This window comes from Saimiri boliviensis, chromosome 8, assembly GCF_048565385.1.
Source record: "Saimiri boliviensis isolate mSaiBol1 chromosome 8, mSaiBol1.pri, whole genome shotgun sequence".
Taxonomy (NCBI): domain Eukaryota; kingdom Metazoa; phylum Chordata; class Mammalia; order Primates; family Cebidae; genus Saimiri; species Saimiri boliviensis.
Genome location: NC_133456.1, coordinates 21,602,979 through 21,623,468, shown reverse-complemented (window position 1 = coordinate 21,623,468; position 20,490 = coordinate 21,602,979). Strand labels below are relative to the sequence as shown.

Sequence of the window (20,490 nt, the reverse complement as noted above, 5' to 3'; positions counted from 1 at the left end):
GAGTCTACTTTACAGCAGCATAAAGAATTCCTCCACTCCCTACCCACTGCTGGCAAGCCCCTCAGGACCCTCCCAGTCACTAAATCCAGGGAGAGGACCTGAACTGAACCCATACCTCAAGTAGGGTTTGGGCAATTCAGGGGAAAGCTGGCCTCTCTCCCCTCCTTCTTTCTGTATGCCTCAGATCTATTAATACAGCCAATACAATCTTCCTGTTTTATCTGCCTTTATTTCCAGGTGCCTCCAACTATCCTTTCAATCTGCAACATGAAACACAGAGCCACACCCAGTGTTCTAGCTGTCAGGTAAACAGAAAGTCAGGGAACATCTGCGCATTCACCAAAGACATCCTAATTAGACACTAGCTTCCAAGTCTGTCCTCCAGGCCTGCTGCCCACTCCTTTATGAGCTTCAACTGCCTCAGGCCATGCCCATGGCTGGGCTTGGCCACCTGAGCACTCCGATTGCTTAGGGACAACTATTAATGAACAATGACTAGTGCCATGATAAGCTAAAGTCAACTCTAAGTTCCCCCATGGGCAGGGATTTTATCTGTCTCTACATGGACAGACACACAGAAGGAACTCAATACTTGCTCACTGGATTGAATTAAATTGGAAGTTGGCTCTGGAAAACAAACATGGCTTTGTTGAACGGGATGAGTGAAAAGGCTGTGGCTGAGTCTATACTCTTAGACTGAGATGGTCAAAAGGCTACTGGTATCTGCTCAGAAGGTTTGGAGCATAGACCCAAAGGTAGGCAATGCCAGGGTCAGGGAGGGGCCATTCCTGGAAGGAGGGTATCCATGCAGACACTCCCACCCCTGGTGTACCTGAAAACCCAGAACTCTGCAGCGGCAAATGGGAAACGGGCAGAGATGGTGGATTCTAGGAGGCAGGAGGGCACAGAAGGCTTGAAGGAAGTCACCATGTGGACACCCAGTTCATGTGCTCACGTGCCATCCTTTGCTCCAGTTGGTCTGGGGTGGGGGCCAGGCTTCAAATTGTGCCAGTGCTGCTGGGAATGACTGCATACTTGGAGGATTACATAAGCCTGATATGTGGGAACAACTCCATTGCACAGGCGAGTAGGTGGGAGTACGTTCCATGGGCCTGAAGACCCCCTTTAGCCCTCAACCATAAAACCAACCGGGACCTTGAGCAGTGCTTCTCTCCTGTCCCCCTTTACACAGGCTGCTGCCTTTTCCAGGAACATTCATCGCCTGCCAAAACCCCACTCAACTTGGAAGGCCCTCTGGACCCCCAGAGGGAGGCAGCAGGCACATGTTCCCAGGCTCTTGCGTGCCCGGAGCTGTCCTCTCACAGCCTCGCTGGCGGTGCTGGAGATGCTGCCACACTGGGAGCTCCTTCAGGTCCCCGCTTGCATCTGAGTCCTGCGGGGTGCCCAGGGCCTGGCCCATGCCCAGCATACAGTGGGTACTCATGACAGTCTACAAATATTTTCAAAGCTCTGAGGATTCAGTGGTGAGCACAGCCGGTGCTCTCAATATTCATACCAAAAAAGAGTCACATACTGGAAGGAAAGGACAATGTCCTGATTTTGTCTCAAGGGTCAGAGGAGAGCCTAGCCCTGATGCCATGGCATTCATCCTGGGTTAGAGGATGAGTGGGAAGGAGAGAAGCAGGAGGAGGGGCGATGTTGCAGATGGGAGAGTACATGCAAAGGCCCTAAGGAGAAAGGAGCTGAAGGCGGATGGCCCCTCAGACAGGTGCTCAGCCAGCCCTAGCAAGCGGGGGTCTTCTCGGACTGCCCTGGTACCCCTATCCCTGGCCTCCAGGGCCTCCTCGCTGAGCTCAGACCAACCTGGATGCAGGGGGAGGCACGGCCCCGCTGCTCGTGACTGTAGAGTGTGTCCAGCAGCCACTGGAGCTGCGCAGTGCTGGTGTAGTTCTGGCTCGTGATGATCCCAAACACCAGCACTTGGCTGGGGTCTCGAGGCACCAACAGGAAGCGCTCCAGCTCCACGTCAGAGACCCGGGGCGCCTTCACCAGGCACTTGCAAAAGCCACAGGCATCTTCCTTGTGCATGAGCTTCCGCAGCACCAGCGGGCAGTCCAAGGGCGAGGCCACCCACCTGGTGGGGCTACGTCCCTCGCGGGCCTTCCTTCTGCAAGGAGGAGCACAGTGCGCAGGAGCCCTCAGCACGTGGTGGTGGTCCCTGACTCCCAGAGCCTCCTGGCTTCTGATGAGCAAAGGCCCTGCTGCAGGCAGATTCTGGTCTGGGTCCTGCTGCCAACGTGCTGCATCACCTTGGTCAGATCCCCTAACCTCTTTGGGCCTCTTTCTAAAGTGCAAGATGAGACTAATGACTTATTCCTTCACCCACCCATTTGGTCAACTAATGCTTTGGTGTCATCCTTAACTCCTTTCTCTCACACACAACACATCCCCTCTAATCTGTCAGCAAGCCTGTCCTCTCTACACTCAAGACAGACCAATAATCTGACTGCTTTTCCTGCCCTCCACCCCGACAGATGTGGTCCAGGTCGCCTTCATTCTTGGCTGGCTGCCTGCAAATACCTCCTAATGGATCCTGTGCTTTCGTCCTTGGCCTGTCTTCAGTCTGTTCTCCAAACAGCTGATCGAGGGATCCTGTTAAAACCTAGCTCACGTCATGTCACCACTTTCCTCGAAACCCTCCAGTGGCTTTCTACCTTTTACAGAATAAAAGCTATAGTCCCTGCCATGTGCTTCAAGGCTGCAAGAATCTGGCCGCTGCATCACGCCCCCTTACCTCTCTTACTTTCCAGCATTCTCACCTTCGCTCACTGGGCTTTGGCCACACTGGCCTGCCTCTGTCCTTTAGTCTTGGAGGATACCTGGCCTTTGCTCTACCCCCATAGAGCCATCTCACTCTCTCACTCCTTTAAGGCTCTGTCCAAATGTTACCTTCTTAACGAGATTTTCTGATTGCCCTGTTGCATCCCTCTACTGCCAAGACTCTTTCCCTTCCCTGTTTTATACTCCTCCTTAGCATTGCTTGCTATCTAACATATCTTGTACTTTTAAATTTTATTATTGTACTTCTCTGTCCTATTAGAATGCAAGTTCGAGTGTTTTATTCATCGGAATAAAACCGTAGCATTTGAAAAATAGTAAAGATTCAACAGATTTAATAAATATTCAAACCAATGTTTGTTGGACCCCGCCTATGTTCCAAACACTGTACTGGGTTGTTGTGAGGGTTGTGGCAGTTACATGGGAATAATCACCATCCACACAGAAAGTGCTGCTACAGTTCTACCTGTATCAATATCTATTATAAGACTGCGGATGCTGTAAAATGCTAAACTTGATGAAAGGCAGTAGCATATTTAACATTTATCCAACATCACAGTCTTGGAATAGACATTGTCTTGGTTAATTTTATAACAACTCTATGCAATCAGCAGGACAGAAACTCTTACTGCCATTTACAGATCACAGAACGGATGATTCCCACCAGGTGAATGGGTGCCCAAGTTCATACGGTAGTTAAGTGGCAAGGGCTAGGATTAGAAACCAGGGCATCATGAAACAAGTACAATGCAAGGTGAGCATTATTTCTCAGAGGCTATTAATGCTAATAAATACTTGCTGAACAAACTTGTTAAGAATATCTCTTATTCAAGAACCTGCATATCTGGGGCAGAGGAGGGCGTGGGGGACACTAGATCTATTAATTATAACTTATCCAGGGATAAGTTCAAAATAATCTAAGGTTTAAATGTGAGGCAATTAAGCCATAACATTTCTACTAGAAAACATGGGGAAATTATTCTATAATTTTGGATCAGGGAAGGCTTTTTATAATTATGACTAAAAAGCCCTCCAGAAGTCATAATAGAAAAAGTCTGATAAAGTCAACTACGTGAAAGAAAAAAGCCTCCAAAATCTCTGTTTAAAAAAAACAAACACATACACACACACACACACACACACACACACACACACACAAACCAAAACTATCATAACCAAAGATGGAAGACAAATAACAAACTGAGAAACACATCTGATACTCTTATCACAGAACAGTGGCCAATGTCTCCACTATGTAAAATACTACAAGTCAATTAGAAAAAGTCAATAACCCAATAAAATGTGGACAAAAGTAGTGAACAAATAATTCACAGAAAAGAATACAGGTTGTAAAAATTGTAAAGGAGGGAGGGCTGGGCACATTAGCTCACACCTGTAATCTCAGCACCTTGGGAGACTGAGGCAGGAGGATCACTTGAGGCCAGAAGTTCCAGATAAGCCTGGGAAACATAGCAAGACATCATCTCTACTAAAAACTAAAAAATTAGCCAGCCATGGTGGCACATGCCTGAAGTTCCAGCTTCTTGGGAGGCTGAGGTGGGAGGAATGCTGGAGCCCAGGAGTTCGAGGTTACAGTGAGCCATGAATACACCACTGCACTCCAGCCTGGCAGACAGAACAAGACCCTTTCGCTAAAATAAATAAAAATAAAATTTAAAAATAAACTCATAAAAAGAGGGATTAAAGTCACTAAAAATGGTGATTACTCTAATTTTGGAACTCAAAAACCACATCCGTTCACTAGGTCAACAATGAAGCTGGCAAACACTGTCAGAAACAACTCTGTCCAGATTTCTGGAATTTAAAGAAAAAACTTGCAACAACTAGGGGAACGCTTAATTAAGAAAGATGCTGCTTAATTTGGTAAGAGAGAACTGTAGCATTTTTAGCATACTCCCCTGCCATCCCTCATGGCCCTGCTAAGTAGCATCCATGGAATGACAGCCCCTATTCCTGGTGCAGCTTGCTAGTACCAGAGGGGACAATATGAACCTTGTTCTCTAGGAATTGTAGCTCTGTGGGCTGACATGTCTGGAGGTTCCCTGAGGGATCAGCTCAGGGCTTGACTTTATTTTATCTGCCTTGCAACTTTCTCAGGGATGTAGGAGTCCCTCCTGGGAAGCATCTGTCAGGTTCATTTCAAGACAAAGATACCAGACACAGCCTCCTGGTGCAAGGGGCAACAGACAGGTAGGCTAAACAGCCTGGGAAGAAAGAGACTGGGGAAGGAGGCATATAGGAGAATAAGGCTTTGAAAGGCTCACATGCATACCAAGGAATATAGATACCAGGTTTGGAACCATGTTTTGAAAAGGCCTGAGAACACCCTAAGCTTTCACCTCTGGCTGATCACTGGACTTTTTGAAAGTAGAAGGTGAAGGTTAATGCAGATTAGCCTTGATGTGAACAGCCTGGCTAACAGCATTGAATGAATGCCTCAACACAGAGTCAATCTGCAAGACTGGAAGAGTTCTGTTTTTGTTTTTGGCTCCAGATAATCTCTGTCAAATCACTAGCTGATCTCTGTTAAATCACTTATTTAACTGAATGGAGACTATACATGACAAATAGTACAGTCTTTATAAAAATAGTTTGGAAAAATAACTAAAGAACAAACAGCTACAAACTACAACAAGCAGCAACAACAAATCCAAAGGAAAAGGGGAAATTTGATTTCCACGGTTACCATATTCTAATATTTAAAATGTTCAGTTTTCAACAACAAGAAAATCCTGAAGTATACAAAGAAACAAAAATGTATGGAAAATACACAGGAAAAAAATTTACCAGAAACTGTCCTCAGAGAAACCCAGATACTGGAATTACTAGACAAAGACTTTAAATGAACTGCTTAACTATATTTAAAGAGCCAAAGGAAACCATGGAAAAACAACTAAAGGAAACCAGGATAACAGTATCTCACCAAATAGAAAATATCAATAAAGACAGAAATTATGAAAAGTAATCAATCAGAAATTCTAGAGTTAAAAAGTAAAATAACTAAAATAAAAAAATTCAGTGGTATATCTAAGCAGGCAGAAGAAAGTGTCAGCAAACTTGAAGATAGGATAATTAATATTATTCAGTTTGAGGAGCAGAATGAAAAAAGAATGAAGAACAGTTAACAGAGCCTAAGATACCTGTGGGACAGCATCACACATATCCAAGACACATAATGGGAGTCCCAGAAGGACAGGAGAGAAAGGAGCAGAAAGAATATCTGAAGAAATGATTGCCTAAAACTCTCCAAATTTGATGAAAGATTTAAATCTACATATCTAAAACCCCCAACAAATTCAAAGTGGGATAAATTCAAAGAGGTCCACATTGACACACATTATCATAAAATTATCAAAAGACAAAGAAAAACTCTTGAAAACAATGAGAGAAGCAACACATCAAGTTCAAGGGATCCTCAATAAGATTAATAGCCTATTACTCATCAGAAATTATGGAGGCTGAAAGGGAGAGGGTGGACATATTTAAAGTGCTGAAACAGAAACAAACAAACAAACAAAAAAACCCTTGTCGACCTAATTTTTTTTTTTTTTTTTTTTAAGATAGGGTCTCATTCTGTCACCTGGGCTGGAATGCAGTAGCATGATCACAGCTCACTGCAGCCTTGACTTCCAGGGCCCAGTGATTCTCCCATCTCAGCTTCCCGAGTAGCTAGGACAACAGGTGCATGACACTTCATCTGGCTGTTGGGTATTTTTTGCAAAGACAGGTTTTCACCATGTTGCCCAGGCTGGTCTCAAGCTTCTGGACTCAAGCAATCTGCCTGTGTAGGCCTCCCAAACTGCTCAGATTACAGGCATGAGCCACTGCACCCAGCCTCAACCTAGAATTCTATACTGAGCAAAGCTATCCTTCAAGACTGAAGGAGAAAATAAGACATTTCCAGATAAACACAAGCTAAGAGAGTTTGTTGCTGGTAGGCCTGTACCACAAAACATGCCATTGAGTCCAGGTTAAAATGGAAAGATACTAGACAGTAACTTGAAGCTATATGAAGAAATAAATAACAATGATAAAGGTAACTACATAGGTAAACATAAAAGCAGTATGGTCATATTTTTCAGTTTGTAACTTTTCTGTTTTTTTTTTCTGTATGATTTAAAAGACAAATACATAAAACAATCATTGTAAAGTCAATGGGCACAGAATTAATAAAGATGTTATTTATAACATGTCAACATAAAATGGAGGGATGGGAATGAAGCTGTACAGGAGCAGAGAACTTTGTACGCTACTAAAGCTAAGTTGGTATTAATTCAAACTAGATTGTTTTTACTAGATTGTAAAAAAATCAATTAAACATAAAAAAGGCAATGATGGAGGAACTGGAAAACAGGTAAGATTTCCAGAAAACAGCAAGACGGCAGAAGTCCTTCCTAGTCAGTAATTACTTTAAACATAAATGGATTAAAGTCTTAAACAAAACTTAGATGGCAGAATGGAAATCCAACTGTAATCCAATTACATGCTTCCTACAAGAGATGCATTTTAGATTCAAACATACAACTAAAGCTGTGTGCAGTAGCATGTGTCTGTAGTTTCAGTTACCTGGTAGGCTGAGGTAGGAGGATCTCTTGAGCCCAGGAGTTTGAGTCCAGCCTGGGCAACATAGTGATACCCCATCTCTAAACAAACAAACAGGCCAGGCACGGTGGTTGACGCCTGTTAATCCCAGCACTTTGGGAGGCCAATGCAAGCAGATCACGAGCTCAGGAGATCAAGATCATCCTGGCCATCAAAGTGAAACCCTGTCTCTACTAAAAATACAAAAATTAGCTGGGCGTGGTGGGTGCCTGTAATCCCAGCTACTCAGGAGGCTGAGGCAGAAGAATCACTTGAACCCAGGAGGCGGACGTTGCAGTCTACCCATCTGACAAAGGGCTAATATCCAGAATCTACAAAGAACTAAAGCAGATTTACAAGAAAAAAACAAACCCATTCAAAAGTGGGTGAAAGATATGAACAGACACTTTTCAAAAGAAGACATGAGGCCAACGAACATAAATGCTCATCATCACTGGTCATTAGAGAAATGCAAATCAAAACCACATTGAGACACCATCTCATGCCAGTTCGGATGGCGATCATTAAAAAATCAGGAGACAACAGATGCTGGAGAGGATGTGGAGAAATAGGAACACTTTTACACTGTTGGTGGGAGTGTAAATTAGTCCAACCTTTGTGGAAGACAGTGTGGCAATTCCTCAAGGATCTAGAAATAGAAATTCCATTTGATCCAGCAATCCCACTGCTGGGTATATACCCAAAGGATTACAAATTGTTCTATTATAAAGACACATGCACACATATGTTCATTACAGCACTGTTTACAATAGCGAAGACCTAGAACCAACCCAAATGCCCATCAATGATAGACTGGACAAAGAAAATGTGGCACATATACACCATGGAATACTATGCAGTCATAAAAAACAATGAGCTCATGTTCTTTGTAGGGACATGGATGAATCTAGAAACCATCACTGCAAACTGACACAAGAACAGAAAACCAAACACCACATGTTCTCACTTGTAAGTGGGTGTTGACCAATGAGAACACATGGACACAGGGAGGGGAATATCACACACTGAGGTCTGTTGGTGGGTGCTAGGGGAGGGACAGCACGGGTGGAGGAGGGATAACACGGGGAGAAATGCCAGATATAGGTGATGGGGGATGGAGGCAGCAAACTACCTTTCCATGTATGTACCTATGCAACGATCCTGCATGATCTGCACATGTACCCCAGAACCTAAAGTACAATTTAAAAAAATACAAAATTTAGCTGGGCATGATGGTGTGTACCTGTAGTCTGAGCTATTCAGGAGGCTGAGGCAGGAGAATCGCTTGAACCTTGGAGGTAGAGGTTGCAGTGAACCAAGATTGTGCCACTGCTTGGGCAACAGAGTGAGACTTTGTCTCCCCACCCCCCACCAAAAAAAGAAAGAAAGAAAGAAAGAAAAGAAATAGCAACAGAGCTAGAATTATAAGTGAAGGTGGAAGATGTGACTGAATTGCTGCAATCTCATGAATAAACTTGAACAGATGAAAAGTTGCTTCTTATGGATGAGCAAAGAAAGTGGTTTGTTGAGACAGAATCTACTCCTGGTGAAGATGCCATGAACATTGATGAAATAACAAAAGATTTAGACCGCTACAGAAATTTAGTTGATAAAACAGCAGCAGAGTTTGAGAGGACTAACTCCAGTTTTGAAAAAGTTCCATGGGCGAATGCTATCAAACAGCATCAAATGTTACAGAGAAATCTTTTGTGAAAGAAGTTAATTAATGAGGCAAACTTTACTGCTGTCTTCTCTCAAGAAATTACCATAGCCGCTCTAACCTTCAGCAACTACTACCCTAATCAGTCAGCAGCCATCAACATCAAGGCAAGACCCTCCACCAGCAAAAAGATTAGGACTTGCTGAAGTCTCAGATGTGTACTAGCATATCTTCAGCAAAAATATATCTTAAAATTATGGTATGTACATTGCGTTTTTAGAGGTAATGCTGTTGCACACTTAATAGACTACAATATACTATAAATAGAACTTTTGTAAGTACTGGGAAACCAAAAAATTTGTGTGATTTGCTTTATTGTAATATGTGCTTTATTGTAGTGGTCTGGAACCAAACCCACAGTATTTCCAAGGTATGCCTGTACATGAAACTTAGTAAAAAGGTGTACTTGGATAGAGAGAAAAGAAAGAAAAAGTGGAAAGGTGGGGAAGGAGGAAAGGAGGTCACAAGGAGGAAGGGAGGGAGAAAAAGAGAAAAAAGAGGAGAAAATGAGAAAAGAGAAGAAATATTTAATGAAATAATGGCTAAGAATGTTTTCTAAATAATCAAAGTGTCATATCAAGAAGTTCTACAAACAGGATAAGTACAATGAAAATCGTATTTAGGCACATCATAGAAAAGCCTTTAAAGAAAAGTCACTAACTAAAGGTGAGAGAAAAAGCATCCAGAGGAAAAAAGATGCAGTACCTTCAAAGAGCAACAATAAGGCCAACAGCTGAATCCTTAATAAAAGGTAGAAGCCAGAAAACAGCAGGAAAACATCTTCAAGGTGCTAAAAGAAAATAATTGCCAACCATAAGAACATAGAAAATATCATTCAAAGTGTAGTTGAAATGGGCCAGGTGCGGTGGCTCACACCTGTCATCCCAGCATTTTGGGAGGCTGAGCCAGGTGGATCATTTGAAGTCAGGAGTTCGAGACCAGCCTGGGCAACATGGTGAAACCCCATCTCTACTAAAAATACAAAAATCAGCTGGGTATGGTGGCGCATGCCTGTAGTCCCAGCTACTCAGGAGGCTGAGGCATGAGAATCACTTGAACCTGGTGGGGGCGGAGGTTGCAGTGAGCCGAGATCATGCCACTTCACTCCAGCCTGGGTGACAATATGAGACTCCATCTCAAATGGTGGCTCATGCCTGTAATCCTAGCACTTTGGGAGGTCAAGGCAGATGGACCACTTGAGGTCCAGCCTGGCCAATACGGTGAAACCCCATCTCTACTAAAAATATAAAAATTAGCCAGGCATGGTGGCACATGCCTATAATCCCAGCAAATGAGCTGACACATGAGAATCGCTTGAACCCAGGATGCAGAGGTTGCAGCGAGCTGAGATTGCACCACTGCACTCCAGCCTGGGCAATAAAGCGAGACTGTCTCAATAAGAAAAGAAAAGAAGATAAGAGAAGAGAAAAGAAAGAAAAGAGTGAATAAAGATCTTTAATAAAAATAAAGACATAGGTAAAACCCAAAAAACTCCAGCATACTTAAAAAGAATTTGAAGATAGCTATTCAGGCAGAAGGAAAATGATCCTAAATGGAAGCATGAAGAAAAAAGAAAAGGCACAAATACCTAATACTAGTTAATATGAAAAGGAGTATCATCACAGATCTTACAGTCATTTAAAATATCACAAGAGGATATTTTGAAAAACTTCATTTTAACATATTTAAACATTTAGATGAAAGGGATAAATTCCTAGAAAAAGCTGACTTACCAAAATAGACACAAAAGGAAATTAAAAATCTGAATAGTCTTATGTATATTAAAATAAAGAACAATGAAAAAAGTAAATATATGGGCAAATCTAAATATAAACTATATAAATTTGTTCATAGTAGGCTGGGTGCAGTGGCTCACACCTGTAATCCCAGTACTTTGGGAGGGTGAGGCAGGTGGATCATTTAAGGTGAGGAGTTCAAGACCAGCCTGGCCAACAGGATGAAACCCCATCTCTATTATAAAAATACAAAAAATGAGCCAGGCGTGGTGGTAGGCACCTGTAATCCCAGCTACTAGGGAAGCTGAGGCAGGAGAATAGCTTGAAATGAGGAGGTGGAGGTTGCAGTGAACTGTGATATCATGCCACTGCACTCCAGCCTGGGTGACAGAGTGAGACTTCATCTCAGAAAAAAAAAAAAGTCATTAATAGCATCTCTTGGGGTGGTTTATAACATATGTATAGAATTAAAACATGACAATAATAGTGCAAAACAAGGTAAATGGACAAAATATTCTAAGATCACTGCAGTCTGGAAAGTGGTAAAAATGCTAGATTATATTATACTTTAGTAATTAATTATGGATTTGTGTTATAGTCTCTGGAGTCACCACTAAATAAACACTAAGATAATGTTTAAGTATTTAAATAATAGATGGATGAACTTAGAATAAAAAAAACAAAAAACTTTTATTAATACACAATCAGGAAAAAAAGGAAAGAAGAATACAGAGCAAGTGAGTCAAATAACAAACAGTAAGGTTGTACACTTAAGCCCAAATATTTAAGTAATTATATTAATGTAAAAAGATTAAATACTCTAATTAAAAGACAAAGACTGAAAGATCAAATTTAATTTAAAAACAAGAAATATATAATTCTTAAAAGAGACAGACCTTAAAATAAAGGAACAGAAAGGGTGAAAGTAAAAAAAATTAAAACATGAAAAGAAGATATATTACAAAAATAACAAAAAAGAAAACTAACACAATTATACTAATACTAGAGAACACAGGATGTACTACATAAAATATTTCTAGAGATCGAGTTTATAATAAAATGGAAAATTCACAATGTTTACAATTCTGTTTGTATTTGTCTAATAACATAGCTTCAAAATATACACAGCAAAAATTGACAGAAATAAAAGGAGAAATAGAGAGTTCCAAAATTATAGTGGAGATATTAACACACTTCTGTCAGTAAATGATACAAATAAGAAAATATTTATGAATATATATAAGATTTAAGCAATATAATTAATAAATAAATTTGACCTTATAGTGTTCAAAAAAACTGCAGAATATGCACCATTTTAACTCCACATGAAACGTTTACCAAAATTGGCTATGTGCTGGGCCATAAAACAAGTCTAAGCAAATTTCAGAGCACTGAAATTACGTAGTTTGTTTCTCTGACCACAACACAATTTAACATTAAAAAGAAAAAATGGTAAATAGACAATCTCCAAATGGTATAATAAAGTTACACACTCTAAATATCCAATGGGACAAGAAAGAAACAAGAATGAAAATTATAAAGTATTTTGAGCTTAATAATTACCATATGGTGTATCAAAGCCTGTGAGATACAGCTAAACCTGGACTTTGAGGGAAATACATAATATTATATGTATATGTTCAAAAAGGATAAAGAAAAAGCCCAATTATCTAAGCATTCACCTCAAGAAGTCAGAAGAATAATACAAAATTAAACCCAAAGAAAGTAGACAGAAGGAAATAATAAACATGAGTAAAAATTAATAAAATAATAAGATAAATGTATGAGAAGATCAACACAATTAAAATTTGGTTATTTGGAAACACTAATAAATCAATAAATCCTGGAAAGACTGCTCAAGGAGAAAATAAAAATGGCAAAAAAAAAAAAATTACACTAGTATTGTAAAAGAGGGTATCACTAGAGATCCCATAGTCATTTAAAATATTGCAAGAGAATATTTCTAAAGACTTCAACATATTTAAACATTTAGATAAAATGGTAAATTCCTAGAAAAATCTAACTTATCAAAATAAACACAAAAATAAATCTGAGTAAGCCCTATCTCTACTAAAAATAAAAATTTTAGTTAAAAACTTTCACTGAAAGAAAATCCCAGGAAGAGGTGACTTATCTGGCAAATTCTATCAAATATTTAGGAAAGAAATAATCCATAAGTACACAAACTCCACCAGATAATAGTTAAAGAAGAAATACTTCTGACCATAACATGACAAGAAAGGAAACATTATTGACCAGCCTGCCTTATAAACACAGATACAAAAACTCTTAAAAGTACTAGCACATTCAAATCCAGAAATTCCTAAAAAGGAAATGTATCATACCCAAGTTGAGTTTATGTCAGGAATGTAAGACTGGTTGAACATCTGAAATATATCCATATTAATATCAGTACAATTTACCACAATAATAAAGGAGGAAAATCATATGCTCATCTCAGTAGATGCAGAAAAATTATTTGATAAAATTTAGAATCTACTGATGATATATACTCCTAGCGAACTAGGAATAGAAGGAAATTTCCTCGATCTAATAAAGGGTTTCTATATAAAATCAACAGCATAATGGTAAAATAGGGAAAAATTTCTCCTAAAATTGGAATGAACCAAGAATGCCTATTATTACCACTCGTATTCAAAATTGCATTGGAGGACCTAACCAGTGTAGGTAGGTAAGAAAAGAAACCAAAAGGTATATTTGGAAAGAAGAAATTAGTCTTATAGAGAACAAGTGTGTATATGTAAGAAGTCCAAAAGTATGTACTTACAAAGTATTAATTAATGAATTGATCAACATTATTGGATAAAACGTCAATATACAGAAATCAACAATGTCTTCCAGTTCTGACCAAGATGGAGTAAGCACACCACAGCTTATTTCTCCCACTGATTACAACTAAAAACCCAGGATAGTTTTTAAAACTACCTGATGACTTGAAAGGTAAATAGTAGGTGGACTGTGGGAAGGAGGGGTGAGGAGTCAAAACATGAATGATCAGTATGAATGTGGTGAGTTTCTGGTTTTATTTTTCTTGCTATATCTCCTAGCATGGATTCAAGAATGAGCTGAGAACTGAACAGTACAAATGACTAGTAAAAACTGAGGACTCCTTTTAGCCAAAGGACCTGGAAAAAATGCCTCTGTGATCCTGAAAGGATCTTTTAATTTCCTCTTCCCCTTCTGTTTCTGCTGCAAGGTTAGTCCAAGCAGCAGAACTGCACTATCATGGCAGTGCCAGCAATGGCATTGGCATCTACAAATTTTGAGAGAAAACCTATCCCTTGGATAAAGGAAATTGGTAAAAGTGGCCATGGCATGCAGAGTCTGGGTAGAGTTTCCAATATTTTAAAAATCTCTCTTCTACTGCCACTTCACTCTAAGGGCAGGCCCAGTCATGAGAATTGTGTGAAGGTGTCAATGGTTACAACTCTGAGAATTCCTGTTTTTTGTTTTGTTTTCCCATAAAATAAATAATTTCTCTAGGAGCTGGAGAGTATAGGGGAAATCCTACAGATAAGAGAACAGGAGAGGGGTATTTCCTAATTCCATGTATAAACCGCCATATGTTCTGGACTCACACCAAATTGATGATGCATAGAACATTCCCCAAAAATCTTAGCATGCTGAAGAAAAAGCAAAAATATCTGTAGAACCAGAATTCAATATCCAGTGGAAAATATCCTTTAGAAATTAAGGCAAGATAAATATGTATTCAGATTAAGGAAAATTAAAAGCATTTATCAGCAGCAGACCTGCTCTAGAAGAAATTCTTCAGGCTAAAGGGGAACGATCCCAGAGGAAAATTTGGAACTTCAGGAATTAAGGAAGAACCACAGATGATACAAATGATAAATATACGAGTATATAGATTTTTCTTAAATTCTTAAAAATATGTATGACTAATGAAATCAAAGACTAACATTGTTGAGGTGTTTCAAAATACGTAAATGTAATACATATGACAAATAATAGTGTAAAGGGAGGAAAGAATCTTACATGGTTGCAAGGCTTCTACATTTCTCTTGAAGTGGTAAATATTAAACTTAAAGACTGTAAAAGTTAAGGTATATGGAATGTAAACCCTAAAGAACAAAAAAAATTTTTAAGCCAATATATAAATTAAAATGGAATACTAAAAACATTCAAAAAATTTAAAAAAAACTCAAAACAGAGAAAGAGAGGAACAAAAAAGCAGAGACTACAAACAGAAAATAATAAAATGGTAGACAAATCCAATCATTTCAATAATTACATTAAATATAAATGGTCTAAATATACTAATTAAAAGACATCATCATGTCAGATTGAATAAAAATACAATTATTGTACACACTGGCTATAAGAAATTCACTTTAAATATGACATAGACATATTAAAAGTAAAAGCTGAAAAAGTCATATAATGCAGATACTAATCAAAAGAAAGCTGAAGATGACACATTATTATCAAAGTAGACTTCAGAACAAAAAACTTTCTAGGTACGAAGAAAGACATTACATAATGATAAAATGTCAATTCACCAAAAAGACATAATAATCCTAAATGTGTTGTACCTAGCAACAAAGCTCCAAAATGTATGAAGTAAAAAACTGGTAAAAACCTTGAAAGAAAATAGACAAATTCACAATCATAGTAGAAGATAGTAACACTCCTTTATCAAGAATGTTCCTCAATAAAACAAGAAGACAAAAATCAACAACAATACAGAAGACCTTAACACTAACAACCAACTTGATGTCATTGACATTCATTGAATAATCCACTTAACAAGAACAGAATACATTTTCTTTTCAAGTACACATATATCATATACCAAGATCAACCATAGTCTGAAGTCAAATAACAAATTTTAGCAAACTGAAAAGAAAGAATATCATACAAAATATATTCTCAGATTGTGCCAGAAATGAACTAAAAATCAATGACAGAAAGTTATCTGAAAAGTTCTCAAATATTTGGAACTTAAGCATCAGAATTCTAGATAACCCATGCATCAGTGATAAAATAACAGGAAAATTATAAATTATTTTAATCTGAATAAAACTTAAAATCCAACATATCAAAACTTGTGGGATGCAGGTAGAGCAGTGATTAGAAGAAAATTTAGAGGATTAAATATTTACATAGTAGAAAACAAGTCTTCAAGCCAATAATCTAAGCTTACAAATAGAAAATCACAAATTAAATATAAAATGAGCAGATAAAAGATAAAAATAAAGGGCAGAAGTCAATGAAATGGAAAATAGAAAAGCAATAGAGAAAAATCATTGAACTCAAAAGCTGATTCTTTGGAAGAATCAGTATGATTGATGAAACTATTGTCAGAATGACCAAGATAAAAAAAGAGAAGACACAAATCACCAGGATCATAAATAAAAGAGGGATGTCACAAAAGGCCCTACGGACATTAAAAAGATAATATGGAAAAACAACCAACAACGTCATACATATAATTTCAATAACTTAGATGAAATAGATCAGTTCCTTTAAAGACACAAATTGCTAAAGTTCACTCAAAAATAAACAGATACCCTGAATAGCCACCCTATATTTATTAAAGTAATTTTGCTTTTAAAAGCTTTCTATAGGTCGAGCGAGGTGGCTCATGCCTGTGATCCCAGCACTCTGGGAGGTTGAGGTGGGCAGATAGATTACCTGAGGTCAGGAGTTTGAGACCAGGCTGGCCAACATGTCAAAACCCTGTCTCTACTAAAAATACAAAAATTAGCTAGGTGTAGTGGCACATGCCTGTAATCCCAGCTACTCAAGAGGCTGAGGTAGGAGAATTGCTGGAACCCAGGAGGCGGAGGTTGCAGTGAACCGAGATCACACCACTGCACTCCAGTCTGGGAGACAGACAGAGACTCCACCTTAAAAAAAAAAAAAAAAAATTCTACAAAGAAAACTCTAGGTGAGAGGATTTCACTGGCTAATGCTACCAGAAATTTAAGGAAAACAATACCAATTCAACAGAAAATAGAAGAGAATGCTTCCCAACTCATTAGACCAACGTTTTTCTGATAAAGCAGAAAAAAACATTACAAGAAAGGAAAACTACAGACCCTCATGAGTAGAAATGAAAAACTCTTCAACAAGATACTAGCAAATTGAATCCAGCAATATTGAAAAAGAATAATACATTATGATCAAGTGGAGTTTATCCCAGGAATGCAAGACTGGTTCAGCATTTGAAATCAGTGTAATTCACCATATTAACAAAACAGTCTAGAAAGAGACCCACACAAATACAGCCCATTGGTTTTTTACAAAGATACAAAGACAATTTAATGGAGAAATTGATCTTTAAAAAAAAAACTGTTGGAACAATTGACTATCCATATGTAAAACAAACAAACTTTAGTTCATACATTATACCTTATATAAAAATTAACTCAAAATGGATTATAGACCTAAATATAAAACATAAACTATAATAAGCTTTTAGAAGAAAACTTAGGAGAAATTTTTGTTACATTGAGTTAGGCCAGGGATTCTCAATCTTGGCACTACTGACATTTTGGACTTCATAATGATTTGTTATGTAGAACTGTTTTGTGCATTGCTGGATGTTTACCAGCATCTCTGGGCTCAACTCACTAGATGGCAGTAGCACCCACTTTCTAGTCCTGTTAATAAAAAATATCTCCAAACATTGTCAAATGTCCCCTGGGGGGCAAACTCATCTCTGGCTGAGATTCACTGGGTAAAACAAAGGGCTTTTAGACATGATAACAAATCACAGTTCAGAAAAAGGAAAAAACCTACATCAATTAGACTTCATCCAAATACATTTTACTCTGCAAACACACTGTTAAGAGAATAAAAAATTAAGCCACAGGTGGAAGAAAACATTTCAAGTCACATATCTGATGAAGGACTTATACCCAGAATAAAGAACTCCCAAAACTCACAATAAAAAAACAATCCAACTTTGAAATGGGCAAAAGATTTGGATACTTCAACACAGAAAATATATTAATGGTAAACAAGCCATGAAAAGATGCTTAACAACTTTAGTTATTAGGGAAATGCAAATTAAAATGATAATGGGATATCACTACTTGTCTATTGAATGGCAAAAAAACAAAAACAACAGAAACCAAACCCTGACAATACCAAATGCTAACAAAGATATGGAGCAACTGGAACGCTCCTACACTGTTGGTGGGCATGTGTAATGGTACAGCTACTTGGGAAGACAGCTGCCAGTTTCTTACAAAGTTAAACACGCATTTACTATAAAACCAGGCAATCCAGCTCTTAAGTATTTACCCAAGTGAAATGAAGACTTATGCTCACATGTATGCCTGCTCATGAGGATTTACAGGAGTTTTATCATAATCAGAAAAAGCTGAAAACAATCCAAATGTCTTTCAGTGGGTAAATGGATAAACAAATTTTGCCCATTCATGCCATGTATTATATACAGAAAAAAATTAACATTAGGAGAATCGCTTGAAGCCAGGAGTCAGAGGTTGCAGTGAGCTGATATCATACTACTGCACTCCACCCTGGGTGACAAAGCGAGATCCTGTCTCAAAAAATAAAAAAATAAAGATAAATCCAGTGATGTCACTTCTTTATGGAATGGCCTCTATAACACTATCAAGGCTACATGACCAAATTCCTGACTACATCTCAGTCCTCAATTCACATCGTTGTCCCCTTCTCCACCACACTCCAGCCTCACTGGCCTTCTTACTGTCCCGCACATACCACCTCATTCCTGTCTCAGTGCCTTTGGACTTGCTGTGCCCTCTGCCTGGTGTTCCCTCCCCATGTCTGTTCCTGGCCACCTGTTTCTCATCCTTTGCACCTCCGTTTCAATTTCATCTCCTCAGAAACGCCTTCCCTCACCCTCTACCATAGCCCATCCCACCCCACTTTCCAGTCACTTTCTATCCCAGATGCCAGGCAACATTTTCTATAAGAGAGACAGATAGTAAATACTCAAGGCTTTGCAGGCCAAACCCTCAATGTGCCCACTGTCACGAGGAAGCAGCTAGGGATGATAGGGCAATGAGTGGGTATAGCTGTATTCCCAGAAAACCTTATTTATGGCTACCAACATTTAAATTTTTTTTCTTTTTGAGATGGAGTTTTGCTCTTTTGCCCAGGCTGGAGTACAGTGGTGCAATATTGGCTTACTGCAACCTCTGCCTCCAAGGTTCAAGCCATTCTCTTGCCTCAGCCTCCCAACTAGCTTGGATTACAGGCGCCCACCACCAGACCCGGCTGATTTTTGTATTTTTAGTAGAGATGGGGTTTCACCATATTGGCCAGGCTGGCCTCAAACTCCTGACCTTGTGATCCACCATCCTTGGCTTCCCAAAGTGCTAGGATTATAGGCGTGAGCCACTGTGCCCAGCTGACATTTAAATTTTTATATCATTTTGCCTTTCATGAAATCCTTTGATTTTTTTTCCCTTCAAGCACTTAAAAATATAAAAAGCATTCTTAGCTCACCCACAAAAAATTAACAGCTTGTCCAAATTTGGTCCACAGCCAACCCCTGCCCTAACCTATTATTCCAATTCTTTTCTTCCTAGCCCACATCACTGCCTAAAATTATTTCATTTGTTCATGTGTTTATCTCCTCGCTTTACTTGCCCTTGGAATTTAAGCTCCAAAAGAGAGGGGCTCCATCTGTTGGGTTCACTATCCTGTGCCCACTGCCCATCCCAACACCCGATGCTGCAGAAGACATGAAGTGCCAAGCAAACCTGGATGTTTCCCTGGCTGTTGTGTGGATTCTGGTGATCTTCTTCCGAACTGGGCTCACAGGAGAAGACCCAGGCTCATCCTTCAAAGTCTCTGCAATTAAGGATTCCGGTTGGGTTGACTGAGATCGTAAAAGGCTTTCTCCTGAGTATAAACCTAGGTTGGGGACCCGCTCGGGGTGAGTTCCAGATCTTATGTTGAACCGAACAAATTCTGCCTCCTCTGTTTTGGTGGGATGTTCAATGGTGAACAGACCTGTTAACAGAAGACGCCACTGTCATTTTCCCTTCATGGCCAGGACTCTTCTGCCCCTAGTCCCAGACTGGAAACATCAAAGCATACCTCGGCTCACCCCCATCGCCTCCCCTCCACTCTCACTGGTTCTCAGCACCTCCCCTCTGCTTCCAGTACAGTGCCTCTGTCCCAGGGCAGTCATTCATCAGTGATGCTGCCAAACAGTGGGTTTTAAGAACGTAAGAATGAATAGATCTCCTTTCTACTCATTCTTCAAGACACCTAGCTACAATCTCACTCTCCTCACCCAGGCTGGAGCCTGTTTCTATTCAGTCTGTGTCCTCCCCATTGCCTAATGTAGAGGCTAGCTACACAATGCATTCCTGGTCCACGCTGTTCCTTCCTTGACAATGCTATTCCCTGTGTCTCCAGCTGTAAGTTGATTCCATCTACTTTCTTTTTCTTTGTTGTATTATATTTATTGATATTTTTGTCTTGCTTTCTCTACTAGACTGGAAAACTTCTAAGGCCAGAGACCTCTTGTCTCTTCACTCACCAGCATTTCTCGCATGTGGGTGCTGAGCATGCAGAGGTACCCCAAGACAGAATTCCCAGCCACTGGAAATTCCCAGCCGAGGAACAGGACAGGGGACATAG

At 39.4% G+C, this 20,490-nt stretch overlaps 1 protein-coding gene across 5 annotated transcripts in view; it reads right to left on the bottom strand.

Moving 5' to 3' along the window:
- C8H3orf20 (chromosome 8 C3orf20 homolog) overlaps positions 1 to 20,490 on the bottom strand; it is a 92,407-nt gene that overhangs the window by 17,556 nt on the left and 54,361 nt on the right. For all 5 annotated transcript variants that reach the window (XM_074404100.1, XM_074404098.1, XM_074404099.1 and 2 more), the window contains 2 exons: positions 19,602 to 19,854; positions 1,825 to 2,128 (listed from right to left, as the gene is read on the bottom strand). In XM_074404100.1, the coding sequence (XP_074260201.1) occupies positions 1,825 to 2,128; positions 19,602 to 19,854 (557 nt within the window). The remainder of the gene's footprint in view (positions 1 to 1,824; positions 2,129 to 19,601; positions 19,855 to 20,490) is intronic.